The sequence below is a fragment of the Ictidomys tridecemlineatus genome, chromosome 14 (assembly GCF_052094955.1).
Source record: "Ictidomys tridecemlineatus isolate mIctTri1 chromosome 14, mIctTri1.hap1, whole genome shotgun sequence".
Taxonomy (NCBI): Eukaryota; Metazoa; Chordata; class Mammalia; order Rodentia; family Sciuridae; genus Ictidomys; species Ictidomys tridecemlineatus.
In genome coordinates, this window is record NC_135490.1 from 11861945 (window position 1) to 11881695 (window position 19751).

General features: G+C 45.2%; 1 protein-coding gene across 1 annotated transcript; it reads left to right on the forward strand.

Moving 5' to 3' along the window:
• The first annotated feature begins 864 nt into the window (after window positions 1-864).
• On the forward strand, window positions 865-13208 carry Stc1 (stanniocalcin 1). Its single transcript, XM_005329328.4, has 4 exons — window positions 865-1266; window positions 3209-3351; window positions 4059-4270; window positions 10063-13208. Exons 1-4 carry the CDS (start codon window positions 1149-1151, stop codon window positions 10331-10333), a joined length of 744 nt encoding a protein of 247 aa, XP_005329385.1. The 5' UTR covers window positions 865-1148; the 3' UTR covers window positions 10334-13208.
• The last annotated feature ends 6543 nt before the right edge of the window (window positions 13209-19751 follow it).

Consider the following 19751-nt stretch of genomic DNA (forward strand, 5'->3'; position numbering starts at 1 on the left):
TCTCTGTCTAGTGTGCTGTGGGAGGTGTGCAGGCGTGCCTCTGGTCACTGACACCCTGGGAGTTCGCAATTCAGCTAGTGACTGAAAAGGTGGAGTCTTTTAATTTGTGTTACTGTAGAATCACATCCCTTTGGAGGTGTAAGGACAGCCAGAGTTCAACTCCAGCATTTTACAGGTTTGAAAACAGAGATGGAGCAAGGGGAAAGGATTGATCAAGGTCATAGAGTTAATCAATCGAGGAGCTGGGTCTGCAGCTCAGAGCTGTCTTATCTCAATCCACCAAGACTCTTCCACTCACAAATCCTTCCTGGATGGCTCACGGATATGATTCCGAGTATAGGATGCTTGCAGGTCACAGAAATGCATCACAGATGCATAGTATGTGGGAACACAAACGTGCAGAGATGTGGAGACACTGTTTTGTACCCAGCTTAAAAAACAGAACATCCTGTTAAAGTTAGAGCAAAGGAGCTCTATTTAGATTAAGTTGCAATCCAAAGAGTTACACCTTCCCATCATACCCATAACTCCCATGGCCCTCAATAACTCCTTTTTTAAAAAAAAAAAAGATGAATACTGTTCAAAAACCACTTGGACAGATTTTCCTTTAGTTCAATCAATATAAAGTCATTCCTTAATCTGTGAAAATAGCTTTTTCACACATCTCTGCACACACAGCCACACACACATATAAAACATTGGCAGCAGGTACTTTTAATTTGCTGGAAAATATTTCTAAGAAGTCAAAAAGCTCCAGCTGAATAAGCGTGCCCTCCTATTGGCTGAGTTGACCAGTTGAGGCATATGATTGGTCCCTGATCCTGAGGACCGATAAGAACGGCTATAAAATCCCTGGGTGCAGCTCTTGGGCCCCCAGTTTGCAAAAGCCAGAGGTGCAAGAAGCAGCAACTGCAGCAGGCGGCGGCGGCAGCAGCAGCAGCGGCGGCAGCAGCAGCGGGAGACGGTGTTGGCAGCAGGGTCCGCAGGAGCAGCATCAGCAGCAACAACAAAAAAAAATCCTCATCAAATCCTCACCTAGGCTTTCAGTATATCCAGATCCACATCTTCATTCAAGCCGGGAGAGGGAGAGAGGAAAGGGGGGGAGGAAAAAAAAAAAACCTAACAACTTAGCGGAAACTTCTCAGAGAATGCTCCAAAACTCAGCAGTGCTTCTGGTGCTGGTGATCAGTGCTGCTGCAAGCCATGAGGCGGAGCAGAATGACTCTGTGAGCCCCAGGAAATCCCGGGTGGCAGCTCAGAACTCAGGTAAGCGCAAACCCCGGGACCGGCTTCTCCCCCAAAGAGCTGTCCTCATTTGCCTCTCACTTTTGCAACTGTGTCTGTAGCGGCTGATCTTGATAATAAATGTGCTTCGTGCCCCATGGCAATAAACTGCCAGTGTAATCCAATAGCCTTAGGAAGTGAAGCTCCTTTGTTTAATAAATTGCATGCAACTAACGAAGGAACTGGGCGCTCTGCTGAGGGTATTTCATTGCATAAGCCTAGCCTGATTGCCTGAAATCTGGCACGTACCCTCTTGGGGGAGGGGGCGGGGGAAAGGCTTGAATGTTGGCATGCCTCAGAGCACTCTCTACACTTTCCAGAAGCTGGTCTTAAGGTGAGACACAGCTTGTCTGATGCTGTCCTTTCCCCCTCCCCCTTTGAGACCCCCAAAACTTGACTTCTCTACCTCTTCAGAGAACCCAGAGAAGCTCGCTTTTCAGACTGATTTTCAGATCCATAGCCCTCCAGTCTGACAAATCCAGAGCGGATTCAGAGAAAACCCTCCGGATCCCACCCCCAACACCACTCCCTCACTCTCCGCCAGCTCGCTGTCTCTTGGGCTCCATTCAGTTGCCCTTGCAGCCCGTGGCCAGAAAGCCCCTTGGAAGAGAATATTCGTGAAATGAAGCAGCTGTTTCTCCAAGGGGAAGGTCTCACTTTCATCCCGACTCCCAGAGCAGTTAATTGTGTACGATCCCAGCCTCTGAAGGAAAAGGGGGCGTCGGGAAGCCTGTATCAAGACCTCAGCCCCTTCGCCCCTGTCCCCCGCTCTCTGCTCTTCCATTTCAGCCCTGTCTCCCCCAACTGTCAGCCTAGATGGGATCGCAGGTGTCAAAATGCTGCAGAGCGTGCTCCCCTTGGAAGAGCGCAGGTCCCTGCCGAGAGGAGGGCTTTGCTTCCCTTCCTTTTGTATTTAGTTGCTATAGAGATGCCTGATTCACAATTCCAGCTTGCCTAAAACAATAGCAGCCCTAATGCATATTAAAACTGCTTAAAGCAAAGTTATAATTTGAACCCGTGGAAATATATAATTAGGGAAATGACTTGTAACATCCCAGAGGCTGCGGGTGGTGGGAGGGGGTGGGGAAGCCTAACTGAACCATGCTTTTGATCTCGGAGGAGAATCCTACAGTATGAAGGCTACAGATCATTTCTTGCCGAGCTGCCTGCCAGAACACCCCCCTTCTGTGGGAGAGAAATTACTTTTATGGGAGATCTTATCCAGAATGTAGAAAGCCTCATGCAAGCTCTTTGCGGTTTTCTTCCAGTCTTGCACAAGGGGTGCCTTGGCCTTGTTATTCCACACCTGTGTTTCTCCAAAAAAAGGGGGGGGTTAATATGAGAGATTATACATACCTCTAAGCACTAACCTGTGGGGGTTGGGATGAACATGAACAGATGAGATTCCTTTCCACCAATATGATGGTAAGTTAAAAGCCTGAATTCATAAGGGTCTCCCTCAAGTGGCCTATTGGCAAATTCTTCTCTGCCATTTGGGCTAAAATCCCATGCTTTTTACCCTAAAGTGCATTTTTTTAAGCCAGGCCCTCCCACCTCCTAAACCCATCACCAACCACTTCAAGTGCCAGGCGATGGTCTTTGATCCCACAGAGCTGCTGGAAGGCACTGTGCATTGCCCAGACCCCAACCCTGCTGCAGTCACCAAAATGTGTGTGGGGGTGAGTCGGAGTGGGCACGTCTCCAAGGAAGAACTCATTCCCCTAGAGTGCTCTGGCTCTCAGAAGCCAACAGGGCCTGTCCATCCTCCTTCTTACCCCACTCCTCTTCAAATGGGTCTCTTTAATGGTCCTCAGGACAGAGTTCTGGGATATGTTCTTCTGGTCCCTTGTCCTTGAACTTTGCCTGCACTGGCTGGACCCCACCCAGCATCCCTCTGTTTGACTGAATGTGATGTCTCTTCCAGCTGAAGTGGTTCGCTGCCTCAACAGTGCTCTGCAGGTTGGCTGTGGGGCTTTTGCATGCCTGGAAAACTCCACGTGTGACACAGATGGGATGTACGACATCTGTAAATCCTTCTTGTACAGCGCTGCTAAATTTGACACTCAGGTAATAAGACCTTGACCCCTGCTCCCTCTGACTGATTGTCTTTAACAGAGTAGTCCACTGTTGTTCTGAGGAACCAGTCTTGTAGGGAACCAGCCCTGCTTCCCAGCCTCCCTATACATAATTGCCATCTCAGGGTGTGTGTGTGCACATACACATGCACACACACTCACAGCCTGGGTCAGGAAATAGGCTCTGTCTTACACACTCCCACCCCCACCCCGGGGCGTGCCAGTAAGAGCTGACAGAGGCTGGCTTAAAAGAGGAGGGGGATGAGCAGAGAAGCCTTCCCTCTTCTGAGGAAAAGAAAATGTTCTAACAAAGAACTTCTTGCTGTATGACCTGACTTACTGGCTTGACATCCAAATGACCAAAGTCTCCATCCAAGAATATCTAAAACTGGAGTATGACAGAATGACAGTTGTCAAGATGCAGGGTGGTTGATTATGGATCCCTTTCTTTTTTCCTCTTATTTCCTTTCTGTGGAGCTCAATTTTCAAGATTATCTAAGTGAAAAGGTGTTGTTGTTTTTTTTTTTTTCCTTTAAATTCTTGCCTATGACATACAATCTCCTCATGGCAAGGATATGCAGATGGTCATGATATAATGCAAAAAAAAAAACAGGCCCCCTGAAGATTCTCATATTGCACCCCCTGACCTCTTCTGTCAGTTCAAGCTAAGCCTTTTCTTCTATCCCCCTTCCTCGACAGGGAAAAGCATTTGTCAAAGAGAGCTTAAAGTGCATTGCCAACGGGGTCACCTCCAAGGTCTTCCTGGCCATTCGGAGATGCTCCACTTTCCAGAGGATGATTGCTGAGGTGCAGGAAGAGTGCTACAGCAAGCTGAATGTGTGCAGTGTCGCCAAGCGGAACCCCGAAGCCATCACTGAGGTTGTGCAGCTGCCCAATCACTTCTCCAACAGGTATGAACTCGGTCCACTTCTTTGCAATCAGAGGGAGAGGAGGGGCGGGTGGCTGGCAGAGCCAGACTAGGAAGGAGGGTTAAATTGCCACAGTCATGCTCTTATTTTAGCTTACCGTCTTCCCAGCTTTTGCAGGGAAAATATGTTTGTGATTGGTTGTGACAGTTTGAGCAGCTTGGTTTTTTTTCCCCCACTGTTATAGGAAAAGTCTTCCCATGCAGATAACAGAAAGCTTCATCTACAGCATCCCTGGGTACATTTTCTTTGTCCATTTCTTGCCATGACCCTGAAGGAAATGGTGACGTTTCTGGAAACCACCTTTTGAGACATCACATTTGGCTGGAACCAAAACCATGCAGCAGTATAATTGGCCAGTATCAAAACTTTGGTCAAATGTCATCATGCAGATTGTGCTAAATCCGCATGGATTTCAAATCAGTCCCAAGCCCAGTCAGACATTTCACTGGCTAACCCAGAACCAGCCATCTTACTTTCCTGGCATTTAGATTTGCTCAATGAAGAGCAAAATGGCCTAAGTGCCCTTGCTGGCTTTATGCTAGCCCATCCCTCTAGTCCAGGGTTTCCCAGGATGCAGTTTAGTGGTTGCCCAGAGTGTATCTCCAGCTTAGTGCTCTCACGTGACCAAAGCCACTGAGCTCAGAATGTCTGAGCATCACACCTTCCTATACCAAGCTCCTGCCTTAACCAGCCAGTGCTGAAATCCTAACACATGAAAAGGCTGGCCTCCTGGTTTCATGTGGGTTGGCCTGCAAAGGCTTCCTGCAAGAACTGAGGCATGTTGGTGGCGGGTAATGGAGACACGGCAATGCGGACCAGTCAGGGTCAGCCTACTGTGATCGCTCTTGGCCTAAAACTTGAATCCCAGGCGCAAAGTTCCATTGACTCTTCAGCCAAATCTTCTCAGATTCACAAAGATCAGCCTTATGTTCCTCTGGTCCCCTGAGAGCTATTACAGCCCTATCTGATTAATTTTCTAGCCAAGTGCCACCACCCTTCTCCAGAAAATGGCAACAGCCAAGTGTGTCTGGGGCTTATAAGAGAGCTAGTTATGTACCCATAGGAAAGTGGAAGACCAGAGAAGGTTCTCCCCCATAAGAAGAAGCTAAAGTCCCTAACATAAAAACTCTGTAAATTTCTGATTCAGTCTTAGATTAGTGCCCTTGAGAACCACATGTTAGTTTACAGAAATCATTTGTCTGGTCCTTGAAAGCAAACAAGGACCAGGGTTCTAACCAATTGTCTCAGAATAGGACAATCAAGTCTACCAGGCCTCTCATTTTTTTTTTTCTTCTTGTATGGGGAATTGAAGCCAAGGGGCACTCGACACTGAGCCACATCCCAACTCCTATTTTGTATTTTACTTAGAGTCAGGGTCTCACTGAGTTGCTTAGCACCTTGCTTTTGCTGAGGCTGGCTTTGAACTTGCCATTCTCTTACCTCAGCCTCCCCAGCCACTGGGATGACAGGTGTGCGCCATCTCACTCAGGTCAGATGGCTTGTCTCCTAATATCAATCTTGGTTTTAAGGAAGATCCCTGTTGCACGGGTAGGGATGAGAACTGGCTCTTTGTTAGCGACATCCTTCACCACAAGGAAAAGAAATGGAGAATTCTTCATCCAGCAGTGGCTTGAGACAAATTATGCGCGCATGCAGTAGATGGGGGTAGGGGAGTAGCAATGCCATTGCCACAAGTTTACACATCATGGAGCCAATTTTGAGACAATCTGAGCTCACCATTTCAACCGACACAGCATCTTCCATGTGAAGGGAGAGGTGCTGTGAAAGGAGGATGCATACACCAGAGGTCCCAAGGTCCCAACCCAACCAAGAAGAGACTCGTGGAAAGAGCTCTTAACCAGACAATCTTCCTTTCATTAGGTGCCTTATCTTTCAACACCTTCAGGAAATGGTCAAAAAAGAAACTCTTCTGATTCCCCCTTTTCACTATTAAGGATAAGGAAAGGGGGTAAGGAAAACAAATGGCCAGTTCTGGAAGGCCATCCTCCATACTAGCCCTTACCTTTCTCCAAGTATTTCGCTGCAGGGGGCTACTATTATTCCTCCTTGGGGCTGTAGAGATTTCCGGTTCCAGGCTGGGCCCGACTTGCTCTATTTAAGCTCCTCACCCTCCTGAGACATCCTGCTTTCCCAGCCTCTGTCCCACCATAGACACACACTAAGTTGGTGCCAGTTGGCACAGAATTGCAAAAGGAAGTAGTTACAGGTTCATTCCACCTTCCTGTGACTTATCTAGCATGAGATTGGAGGCTGGGAGAATCCAAAAGCCTGTGACTGGACCAGGAGTCAGAACAAGGGAGTTTCCCATGACAGAGAGGCACCTAGAAAAGGAAAGGTAGTTGAAGTGTCCCCTGGCTGAATCTGCAAACTGGGCCTTCAGGGATGAGAGAGGCAAGCAGAATCCACCAGGCGGCCGCGGGGCTTGGGAACCAATTAGACCAACCCAGATCCAGAGTGGGAAAACTGACAAAGCGTCCAACTCTCAGGGGCATGGATAGGGAACAGGAAACAGAAGAATAATATTGATCAAGGGAAACAAAGGACTATTTATAAACCCTCACACAGAACGTTCCTAGGCAGTGTGTGTGTGTATTTGGGTAGGCATGGCTGAAACAGTAGCTATGGAGAATATCTGATCGTATTCTTTACCAAGAGAAAAAAAAAAAAAAAAGTCAGGGATGGAATTTTCAAAGTGGGAAGAAAGAAACGTGCTTAAAAAGGAACTTTCAGGCTGAGAGATCAGAACACTTGGCTCACTGGGTCTTCGCAGTACAGCCCCTTTGCCCACCACAAAGGCCTTGGAGAGAAAGAAAGGAATCTACTCAAGTACTCCTAGCTCCTCCTGCAAAGGAGGGGCTTAACTCTGAGCTGCACTATTTTTGCTCAATTGAGAAGAAATCCCTAGAAATACAAAATGTCAGAGCTAAAGACCATTATGTAGACTAACTGCCTTATTTTTCTGATTAAAGATCAGAGGCTCAGAGACAGGAGTGACCTGCTGAAGGTCACACAGCTCGTGAGTAAGAGTTGGGCCCAGAATTCATGTGGCCTTGAGCCAAGCTATTTTGATTCCTACTTCAAAAGTGGCAGCCAGAAAAACTTGCAAGAAATAGCCACAATCCAAAAATAGAAAACCAGGCATAATTGAATATATATGCACCAGAATGGTCAGCAATTAAATTTGCATACATTCTCCCCTAAAAGAAAAGACATTTCCTCCCAATAGCTATGGAAACAGTAAGTCTTGGTGCAAGAGGGCGCTCGCTAAATATGTGACCGTTGCGAAGTCCACTTTTGCTGGTGGCACAACCTCTTCAATTATCTGTCTCACTTAGTGACCAATGGGAAAGAGGTGTCTCATTGACCAGCACATCCAAGAAGTAAATGTCATATCTCAGACTTAATGGAGAGGAACAGGGCTAACCCTGCTGACATTAAGGCACCACTAGCCACTGATCTCCAGCCTGCCCTATTGAGCTAACAAAACCCCATCAGGAAAGCAGGAAGGTGAGAGGCAGAGTGGACAGTCACTGGGCTGTCATACCTGGGCTAGCAGAGAGAGCAACACTGAAGGCAGGAGACCTCGGAGAAAGACAGCAGGTATTTAGACTGGGTGGGGCCATGGGCAACATGTGGCCCTGACGACAAGGGTAGCTATCGAAGTTTCATTTCCTTTAAGGTTTTGGACTTCTTGGTTCAGACAAAGGGCTTTCTGTTCTTTCTAAGGGAAGATCATTGTTTCCAGTGCATTTGGGGGCTCATCTGGCATGAATAGTTCTTTCTGGAAGTGGAAGGGTTAACTTCCAAGTAATAAAGTCTTTCCAGGGCCTTATCCTCCCAAACCTAATTACCCTCTGAAACAGACACAGTAATCCAGGGGACCACGAGTTAGGAGATGCCCAGAAACCAACGTATATATAGCTCGCTGAAGCTATCAGCACAAAACTGTTTGTTCTCAGTTTTTCCAAAACCAGTTTTCTCCCCATTTCTCCATCCAAGCAAAGGCTACTTGACTCATGTGCTTTATAATTCCAAAGTGCTGGAAAATGTTCCCCTGTGCCAGAGAAGCCCAGCTTTGCTCACAGCTGGATGTAATTGTCCCCAGGAGGGAGGGTCCTGCCAGGATTGCGTCTGCTAACTCGACCTGCACTTTTCTTTCCACCCTTGACTTGGTTCTCTCACCCACAGAATGGTGACCTCTTGGCTTCATTACCCACATTCCACTCTATTTACTGTCCATCCTTCCAAGGACCTCTCTGGGGGTTAAGTCCTTCTGGAAAGATGTGCAACCCTGCGCTCTGGGAGGCAAGTTAAAAATAAACAGGTTTCTTTTCATGGAAGATCCTGTGGCCCCAGAGATCTCTAGTCCCTCCAAGGAAAGGTCTCCCCGCATAGTCCCGCAGTGTCTCCTGTTAGTGAACAGAGAGCTAATGGGTTTGAACATCTGTCACCTCAGAAGGAAGCAGGTACATCCCAACCTAAATTGGAATACACCTGCACAGTTCTCCCCAAAGAATAGCACAAGTAATATCTATGCTCTAAACACTGCACGGTCTAATCCTTTCTGAGCCATAAAATTTAGCTGCATTTGGGGAATTTGGCTCCAAAGATGAAGGTAATTTGTACCAAACATGAGATTTCTTATAAAATCTACCATACTGACAGATCATTTATTCCTCAGGAAATCACGATTTATTGGAGGGAATTATGTCTTTAAAATGCCATTTCCTCAATGACCACAAAATAAATTAAAAAATCTACAGTGAGCAGGCAATATGGCCTGAGGTAGACAAAGAACAAGGACACAAATCGCACTTTCTATGTTTTCAGTCTAATCCGGAGGGGAAAACTGATCATGAAACCATCAAAGGCTGGGCAAATGTCTATAGGACATCGGAAAAAGGAAGAGGTCAGCAAGAGCCAGACCAGTGAGAGGTTTCATGGGATTACAGAGACAAGAATCTTAAGGACCATTAATCTTTCCTCTTAAAAATCCTCATGGCTTAGTGTTTGGTTTTCCAACTCCAAGATACCTTTGAAGGAAACCTGAAAATGGGATCAGTCAATAGAAGCCCTTATCAAGACTGACTGAGATGTCATAGGAAAAAAAAAAAAAAACATGAGACACAGGATTACAGGGGCCTTAGGAAGTTTAGTTAGAAGATGATCTCAAACGCACATATGCCTGAGCACATGCACCACTAAGAAAAAGGAACATTGCATCAAAATAACTACAAATCCACTTGCCATAACTATTAATATAAGCATAGACTGTTCAGTTCACCTTGTTACATTCATTTTGTTTAACTGAGTCCCAGTTCTGCCATTAACTCACTATATGTCCTTGGGCAAATCTCTTGGACTCTCTCATCTCAGTTTCACCTCTACAAAATGAAAGAGTTGAACTGACCACTAAATGGTCTCTGTGGTCCCATTTAGCATTAAAATTCTGTTTCTAAAAATTTCAGAGAGCACAGTCAGCCTGCTATTCAAAATGTCACCTAAATCTCCTGAATTCTAAACATAAAAACGAATTCCTCTCACATGGCAGGGCAAACCTGGGGAGCTCATGAAGTCAAACTAGACACTGCATAAATCTGGAAGCAAAAACCCAGGTTGGGTGAAGAACTATTTATGTTGGCCTGGTTTAACCAATCAGGACTGATGTTAGCAGGAGCCCAGATGATAACCTGGATGGGTCTCACCTGAACTCTCGTGAATGACTGTCCCATGCACTCTCTTTCTCAATGCAGATACTATAACAGACTTGTCCGAAGCCTACTGGAATGTGACGAAGACACCGTTAGCTCAATCAGAGATAGCCTGATGGAGAAAATTGGGCCCAACATGGCCAGCCTCTTCCACATCCTGCAGACGGACCACTGTGCCCAAACACACCCGAGAGCTGACTTCAACAGGAGGCGCACCAGTGAGCCGCAGAAGCTGAAAGTCCTCCTCAGGAACCTCCGAGGTGAGGGGGACTCTCCCTCCCACATCAAACGCACTTCCCATGAGAGTGCGTAACCAGGGAGAAGTGTTCACAACCTCGCCAAACTAGTATCATTTTAGGGGTGTTGACACACCGACTTTGAGTGTACTGTGCCTGGTTTGACTTTTTATTTTTAAGTAGTTCCTATTTTCTATCCCCCCCTTAAAGAAAATTGCATGAAACTAGGCTTCTGTAATCAATATCCCAACATTCTGCCATGAGAGCATCCCCACACACCAAATCCACACCACCATCCCGCCTCTGCAGAACATACCCTCTCCCATCACCTTCCTCCATCCACGTCTCTTCCCAGCTCCCCTCCAACTGCCCTCCAACACAAAACGTTCATGTAACTGCCCCGTCATTGTAATTGGGAGATGTGGAGCCCTTTAGAATGGTTGCCCCAGTAGAGTTAGCTGATACGAAACAACTTTATTTAAATGCATGTCTTAAATGCTCATAAAGATGTTAAATGGAATTCGTGTTATGAATCTGTGCTGGCCATGGACGAATATGAATGTCATGTTTGAATTCTTGATCTCTAATGAGCTAGTGTCTTATGGTCTCGATCCTCCAATGTCTAGTTTCCTTTCCGATACATCTACCAAATTGCTTGAGCCTGGCTCTCCAACCAGGCTTTGAGCCTGCATCTTCTTGCATCTAATGAAAAACAAAAAGCTAACATCTTTATGTACTGTAACTGCTCAGAGCTTTAAAAGTATCTTTAACAATTGTCTTAAAACCAGAGAATCTTAAGGTCTAACTGTGGAATATAAATAGCTGAAAACTAATGTACTGTACATAAATTCCAGAGGACTCTGCTTAAACAAAGCAGTATATAATAACTTTATTGCATATAGATTTAGTTTTGTAACTTAGCTTTATTTTTCTTTTCCTGGGAATGGAATAACTATCTCACTTCCAGATATCCACATAAATGCTCCTTGTGGCCTTTTTTATAACTAAGGGGGTAGAAGTAGTTTTAACTCAACATCGAAACTTAAGATGGGCCTATATGAGATAGGAAAAGCCAACAGGTTTATCTGAAGGACCCCAGGTCAGATGTTAATCTCCCAGCCCACCTCAACCCAGAGGCTACACTTGACTTAGATCTAACCTGAAACAGCTCTGTCACATCCAACTGGTAATTTCAGGAACCAAAAAGAGCATCCCTTCGGGCTTGGACCACTTGGTGTGATAAAGCCAACTGTACCTTGGGAAGGGGCAGTTCTTGACTCCCCACCTTTCATCAGTGCCTAGCATTCTGGCAAAGATGCTGGGGTGGGAGATCTCCCACTGAAGCAATCAGGGATGAGTCAACCAGCCTTTGGGTCTTTAGTCCGGGGAACTTGGGGCTGAGGGGGTGTAAATAACCCTGGGCTGTCCAGCCTTAATAGACTCCTCTTACATTTTTGTCCTGTAGCACGCTGCCTGCCAAAGTAGTCCTGGCAGCTAAACCATCTCTGTAGGATCGTTAAAAAAAGAGAAAAAAAAAAAGAAAAAAATATAGATAGAAAGAGGGAAAAAGAGCTGGTGGTTTGATCGTTTCTGCCTGCCGTGATGTTTACAAGATGGCGACCACCAAAGCCAAATGATTCGCCTATCTATGAACAACAGTAGTTTCTCAGGGTCACTGTCCTTGAACCCAACAGTCCCTTATGAGCGTCACTGCCCACCAAAGGTCAATGTTGAGAGAGGAAGAGGGAGGAGAGGCAGTTCTGCAGGGGCCGCTCCAATCTCGCTTGGTGTAGAAACTCTTGGTGCTTGACTCTCACTAGGCCAAACTCAAGATTTGACCAAACCGAGTGATAGGGACCCTGGTGGGAGGAGGGAGGGTACCTCTCCAGAAAAAATGAAAAGCAATACAACTTTACCATAAAGCCTTTAAAACCAGTCATGTGCTGCTCAAGGACCAAGAACAAGGTAGCAGACCCAGCAGCAGCAGCAGCAGCAGCGCCCACGCTGCTGCCATTGTCCCCACACAGCCCCCAAGCGTGCTGACGTCAGATTGTAAAGGGCATTTTTATACTCAGAACTGTCCCATCCCCAGGTCCCCAAACAAATGGACACTGCCTTAGCCTCTTGGAAATCAGGTAGAGCATATTCTAAGTTAGATTCTCCCCCTCCCGCCCCCACCGCCCGCCCCAGGCAAGGCTGACTTCTCAGAACCAGAAAAGCTAATAAAGTGTGTGTGTTGTGTCCATTTTGCAAACCCACTAAGCCAGGACCCCAAAGTGACAAGTAGTTCATGAGGATTCCTAGCAAAATTCTCTTTTATTTCAGTCCGGTAGATTCTCTCTTTTCTTTTCCTTTTATTATTTTTCCTCTCTCTCTGTCTCTCTCTCTCTCTTTTTTTCTCCTGTGATCTCTTCAAACCGTGGTACCCCCTTTTCTCCCCACAGTGATATTTATATATGTATCCACAATACATATATCTACACATACGGAAAGAAGCAGTTCTCACAACGTTGCTAGTTTTTTGCTTCCCCTCCCCTCCGCACCCCACCTCCTCTGCCTCTGTACTTCCAAAGCTTCGTCTTGTGTTCGCTACACAGAGTGACTGGGGGCTGACCTAGACCAGTTTGCATGATCCCTCTATTGTGATTTGGTTGCACTTTAGACATTTTTGTGCCATTATATTTGCATTATGTATTTATAATTTAAATGATATTTAGGTTTTTGGCTGAGTACTGGAATAAACAGTGAGCATATCTGGTATATGTCATTATTTATTGTTAAATTACATTTTTAAGCTCCATGTGCATATAAAGGTTATGAAACATATCATGGTAATGACAGATGCAAGTTATTTTATTTGCTTATTTTTATAATTAAAGATGCCATAGCATAATATGAAGCCTTTGGTGAATTCCTTCTAAGATAAAAATAATAATAAAATGTTACGTTTTATTGGTTTCCCCCCTACGTCTTTCATTGTTATTCTTTAAAAACTTCTTGAATGAGAGTTTCTAGCATGAAGTCACTGGCTGATTTGTTTTCTTTAAAGTCACTGAGTGTCCATAGGTTAATGAATGCAGTTTAAATCAACATTTTCCAAATTTCTTTAAAACTATTCACTGGCTCCCATTTACCCTCTTGATACAAAGGAAACCCATACCCCTTATGTGGTTGGAAGAGGCTTTATGGTCTACAAGCTACGCAGCAATCCAGCCTCACAGCTCCACCTTCTCTGTTCAAGGATCTCAACTTCCCAGCCACACAGGCAGCACTGGGAAGAATGGTGCTGTCTCTCCCTCCCAGGTCTTATTTATGCTGTTCTTGCTCTCTGGAAGATCTTCCCCTTTACCCTCTGCCTAGACTGGAAGCATCTGGGGGACAGGGAAGTATACTAGTTCACCAGTGCGTCCTTAGCACAAAATCAGCACCTTTGATACTTTAAATTATTTAGAAAGCATAGGAAGCGGGAGAAAGATAATTGAATCCCCATGTGACAGGGAAAGCAGACAGCTCTGTGGTTTCCATAACACAGCCACCACGCAGTCAGACATCTGGGGTTGAAATTCTGGCTCTGCCACTTATTAACTGCTTGATGTCAAATGAATTCCTTAATCTCAAAATACATCACTTTCTTCCTCTGTAAAATGGGAAGAGTGCTAATGACCCTGTAGAGCTGTCATAAGGCAATGGTTGAGTGGCTTACTGCATTCCCAATGCATAATTAGCTCCAGAGGCATCAGTGCAGCCTCATCACCACAGATTGGAGAATAGACCCTCGGCATCTCAGAAAGTGGGAGAAGAATTCACACCAGAACTACAGCTGGGCCTCCAAGGGTGGTTACAAGCTCAGTCACAGAAAAGGGCGAGTTTCTAGGATGCAATATTTTTTCAAGAGAGACCTCTATCATTTTTTCTAATTAGTAGATTCTTCCTAAGGTTTAAATTTTCAAATGGGGACATTTATTTCTCTCAATATCTTCCATTTTGAGCTCTAAACAACATATCCCAGCAGAACAATTGTCACTTTAAGGCCAAAAACGTATTATATTTGCTTGACTCTGGCCTGGCCAAGAAAAGGAAAAAAAAAAAAGAACATTCATTTCATTACTATCCTTCATCCTATCCTTCTATCATTATTTCCTTATAGAGAAGCAATACATGAGGCTACAGGGTGGTGTTAGAAAACTTAAACCTGGAACTTCTGTGGCCTGGGTTCAATGCTAGTCCTGCAACTTGGTTGCTTTGGGCTAAGAGCATGACCTCTTCACACCTTAGATTTTGCATTTGCAAAACTATCTCTATGAGGTAGGGACAAATAATAGGTCTTACCTCCAAAAGTGCCCAAGAATTAAATGTGTGGCATATAACACATTTAAACAGCGCTTAGCATACAGTAGGTATCCCCAGAACAGTATTGACTGAGCACTGAACAAACATTACCATTAGCAGGAACATGAGTGCTGTCACCACATGTAAATTCCACTCCCACCCTCCACGTGAGTTCTGAGGCAGTCTTTTGCCTGGACTTTTTTTTTTTTTTCTTGCTCTTTTTCTCTTTGTAGATCACTACATATTGAATCATAAATTTAATAATAAAATATCGCATTCTACAAAAAGTAGCAAATGATACCATGATGAACACCTGCACCCCATCACCAAGCTTAAGAAATAATAAAAGAATGCAGATGCCATTCTTTTGGCATGTGCCTCCCTGAACACATTCATACACTAACTACCCATGACTGAGGCATTTTGAAAAGCTTTGGCCCAAAATGGTAGAATTTCTCATAGCATTGAAATATATTAATTTTTTAGCAGAATTTTCTGTCTGCCTTTCTGAAAAGAGGTTACAAAGATCATGGAACAAACAGCCTATAAGTCTGTGGTATGAGAAGAAAAAGGTCAAGTCATTCCTCCTGGTGTGTCTGAATGAACGTCATGAAAAACCATCTGTATGGTTAGCATCAGATGTGGATGATTAAAGAAGCACTCTTAAATCACCACTTCTCAGAATGGCTGTGCACATCACCTAGAGATGATGGCAACATGACTGTTATGCCTGAGAGCCTGCATTTCTAATGTGCTCCTAGGCAGTGCTAATGCTGTTGTTCAAGCAGGATACTTTGAATAGCAAGGTCCCAAATGTAGCAATGTCTGTGAATCAGTTCCTCAGCTCTAGAGCCCTCTACAAACCACCACAGGGGTGTTGCTAAAGTGCAAGTTTGATTATTTCGCTTCCTTGCCTAAGTAAGCTCCTGATTGCTTCAAAGACAAAAATCAAGCTTCCTGACTTTAAGTGTAAGCCACTCAAAATATGTGCTCTTTGCCAGGCGTGGTGGTGCTCGCCTGTAATCTCAGCGGCTCAGGAGGCGGAGGCAGGAGGATTGTGAGTTCAAAGCCAGCCTCAGCAATTTAGTGAGGCTCTAAGCAACCCAGTGAGACCTTGATTCTAATTAAATACAAAATAAGGCTAGGGATGTGGCTTAGTGGTCAAGTGCCCCTGAGTTCAATCCCTGGAGAGATATAGATATAGATATAGATATAGATGATATAGATATAGATACAGATATAGATATAGATATAGATATAGATATAGATATTCCAGAATGTACTCTGGGTTCTGTTGGAGCTAACATCTTATTATTCCTCCAAAGACACCATGACTTTTTCTGCCTCATCACGTTCTCATACTCTTTACACGTATCATTCCTTCTAATGAATAGTCTTCCCCAAACTCCTTTTCACACTCACCAAAGCTCACATCACCCTCTGGAAGCCTTCCCCAGTATAGCCCAGCATGCAGCAAATTGCACCGCAGCCTGCTCTCAAAATGGGAAGCCCTAGACATCCATGTCCGATGCTCAACTCACATGCACTTAGCATTTATGAGCAGAGGAAGGAAGGGAAGAAGGAAAGGAGGGAGGGAGGGAAGAAGGGAGGGAAGAAATGAACTATTTCCACCCCAACCTTTAATCCACGACCTTTCCTTCCATAGGATCTGAGGCCCTAGCAGCAATAGCAGAGTATGCCAGGATATGGAAGGCATGTTGCCATGGTGGATAAAGAAATTAATCCTGGATATAGTTCCTTGAAACTAATTTCAGGTATCCTTAAATCTGCCAGCTTGTAACAACACTCTATAACTACACTTCCTGCTGGCATTAGCCCTGTTAAAGATATGCAGTTGCCCTTACTTTCTCCTGCTAATCTGAGCAACAAAAGACTCATCAACAAACATGTTTAGATATTTGCTAAATCTACACAAGGCATCAGACCAGAGAGCTGTAGCACAGAGAAAATGTGACCATCTGTGCATCAGACTACATCACATTTCCTTCTACACTTATTTATTTTGTCATGTAGGTATAATACTCCTCAGTTCACTAGTTATTCTTTGTGCTTCAGTTCTGCTATGAACTGCATTCCTCAGGGCCCCTTGGTTATCTTTCCCCAAAAAGGAGGAACTTGAAGTCCATGGAGAGATATTACCTAAGCTCACCCTGAGTACTGCAAAATCCAAAGAGCAATGCACATCACTGTATTTTGCAATGCACCGAAGCCCATTTACTGAGTCAGAGTCACCTGAGCGTCGATGTGCTTCTCGACACTGCCTGATGGCTGACAGGAGCATGCTGCACTGAGAACTCGCTGGTTCAGATCCTGACCTGCCAATTAAATGCTCCCCCTCCGTACTAAGGGATTTGCGGCTTCCAGTTGAGGATAGAATGCTGTTCTCAACTCTAGCACAATTAAGTGCAGGTGTATTTTCTGCTTCAGGAAAACCAGATACTGTATATGTCCCACAAGAGACTGGAGTTATTTCCAACATGTGGTCAAAGTCCTGGAATCAATTCCAATATCAGCCTGCTCACTTGTCCTGGGATTTCTTGGAAGCACAATCTCTCCAGGCCATAGCTCACTCCACACCGGCCTGGGCTCCTCTTCTCCCCATTCCCTATCCATCACGAGCCTGCAAGGACTCATACTTTGGAAACCTTGCATCTTGCTAATCCCATCATGCCTTGTATCCCTGTCACCCAAGTCTCCATTCAAAATGCAGGCGTCTCCTGTCATCTAGCCCTCTGCGCTCGGCACCTTCCCATACTGCCTCATGTCCACCCCACCTCCACTGTTCTTTTCCTTCCAAAATATGTTCATTCTACTTCAGTTATCTCCTGGTATTCAACAGAGATTGCTTCCAGGACCCCCCACCCTTCCTCAGATACCAAAATCTGTGGATGCACAAACCTCTTGCACATAATAAGGTATTATTTGTATAAAACATATGTACATCCTCCCATATGCTGTAGATCATATCTAGCATATTTATAACACCCAATACCAGAAAAATGCTATGTAAACCATTGTTACGCTGTATTGTTAAGGGAATAATGACAAGAAAAAGTCTGCACCTCTTCAGTACAAATGCAACTTTTCTTTTATTAATATTTTCAACTTCTAGTTGGTTGGCTCTGCAGATGAGTAAGCCAAGGACATGAAGGGTCAGCTGTGTGTATTTGTTAGGGTTTGGAAATGAGGGGTCCCCCAGAAGCTCCTGTGTTAATGCAGGAGGTGACGTGATTAGATCACGAGAGCTGTAACCAACTGGATTAATAATGGAATGAATTTGGGGCTGGTCACTGTAGACAGGTGGGGTGGGGCCGGAGGAAGCGGATCACTGGGGATGTACCTTGGGGATTATATGTTTAGTCCCTAGCCCTCTGCACCCTCTCTTCCTGCCTGTTGTGAGTAGAGTAGCTCTCCTCCACCACAACCTTCTGCCATGATGCTCCCCTCAGGCCCAGAGCATTGAAGTTGGCCATCTATGGACTGAGACCTCTGAAACTGTGAGCCTAATATAAACTTTTCCTCCTCCAAGTTGTTCTTGTCAGGTATTTTGGTCACAGCGATGAAAACTGACTAACACAATCTTCAATGTCTCTTAAGATTCCCCCCGTTTCTTGTCCTAACTGAAACCTGGTTCTCCAAAGAACAATGTTCTTTGCCACTCTCCCAAATGGTCTTCCAAAGCTCAAGGTTGGTGAGTCCCGAGTACCTGTTTCTCCCAGTGCTAGTCCTCACTGTGGTTCTGCCGCTGTCCTGTAAAACTTCTGATCCCCTGAGGCCATCTTACTACACCCCTTTCCCTTCTTCTTTATCTTACTACACCCCTTTCCCTTCTTCTTTATCTTACTACACCCCTTTCCCTTCTTCTGTATCACTGTTGTTTCATACCAGCCTTGGAATGATAACAGGAGTTACGTCTCGTTTATCAATGATGATAGTATTCAAATTCACAATTTTCCCTTTCATTCCCAAATCACACCATGAGTCTGGGAAAATTTAGTATTCCTAGGAGTGACTCATCCAGGGCTCAACTCCTCATCCCTCCTCAACCACAAGGATGACAATACGTACCGCAGAGCCACACTCTGCAATCAGGAGGGCTACCCCAATATGGTTATGTTGGGTAGTTACTCGGATTGGTCGTTGATCGTGTCATACCAGTTACATGTTAACTACTGCTCTTTTCTGAGGCTGACACAATTCTGATGTCTTAAATGTGAAATCTTCCCTCTGACCATGACTCCTTTCTCCCCAGCTCTCCTACACATCAATTTGCCCTACACCAGTTAAGCTCACACTGCCCTCCAATCCCTTGACCCTTGCATTCTCCTGATCCTTCCACTCCCTTCTCTCACCACATCCCCCCTGCTCAGCCCTGAACCCATGGCTAATCAGGCCCACCACGCTATTGCTCTGCCCTGGGGTAGCTGGCTTCATCCATCTTCTGTCACACCCAGCTAGAAAAACCTCATCCCTGGAGTCTGCCTTCTCAGCTAGAGAAAAGAAATCAGAAAGCCATGAACATATTTGGTGTCACTTAAAATTTGTCAGCTTCGAGCACAAGAGGACCCTTCACACTGACTGGGAATCTTCTATTCCATCCCTGTCCAACTCCCTTTTCCATTCTCCATAGCAACTATTAAAACCTCCAATCAACTCAAACCTCCCTCCCAACCACCTCCCTTCTAACGCCCGGCAGAAAATCTTGCATCCTACCAAGAAGACGAACCAGAAACTATCACAAGAAAGATGCCCCAATTCCTCATGGCCATACCTACCCACACCATCCTCATCCTTGTTCTCTGTGCAATAGGTGCAGAATCTGGTCTGGAACTAGTAAGAGTGCCTGAGTTCTAGATCCCAATTGTGCCCGCCCTCAGCAGACTCAAGCCTTAGTGCTTCTCAGCAGCAACCTCTCCCTACGTCAGCATGCAGCTACCACCCTACCTGCCTCATCCTTTCACAACCCGTCCTCTTTAGAGAGATGCCTAGGCAACGTGAGGTCCTGGGTTTGCTCTCTAGCCCAGAGAGAGGGGGAGAGAAAGACAGAGAGTGAGAGCGAGAGGTCTGCATTCACTTTCTTCCTTTTCTCAACTCCCATCTGATCTCTAACCCTTTACACTCTGACACCCACCTTCACTGAAATGC

Bases quoted from the DNA above. Each gene is read 5' to 3' on its own strand.
- Stc1 (XM_005329328.4), top strand. From the start codon at position 1,149: ATGCTCCAAAACTCAGCAGTGCTTCTGGTGCTGGTGATCAGTGCTGCT. The intron at 3,352-4,058 runs GTAATAAGACCT...CTTCCTCGACAG, and splicing joins CTGCTAAATTTGACACTCAG to GGAAAAGCATTTGTCAAAGA. The intron at 4,271-10,062 runs GTATGAACTCGG...TTCTCAATGCAG, and splicing joins CCCAATCACTTCTCCAACAG to ATACTATAACAGACTTGTCC.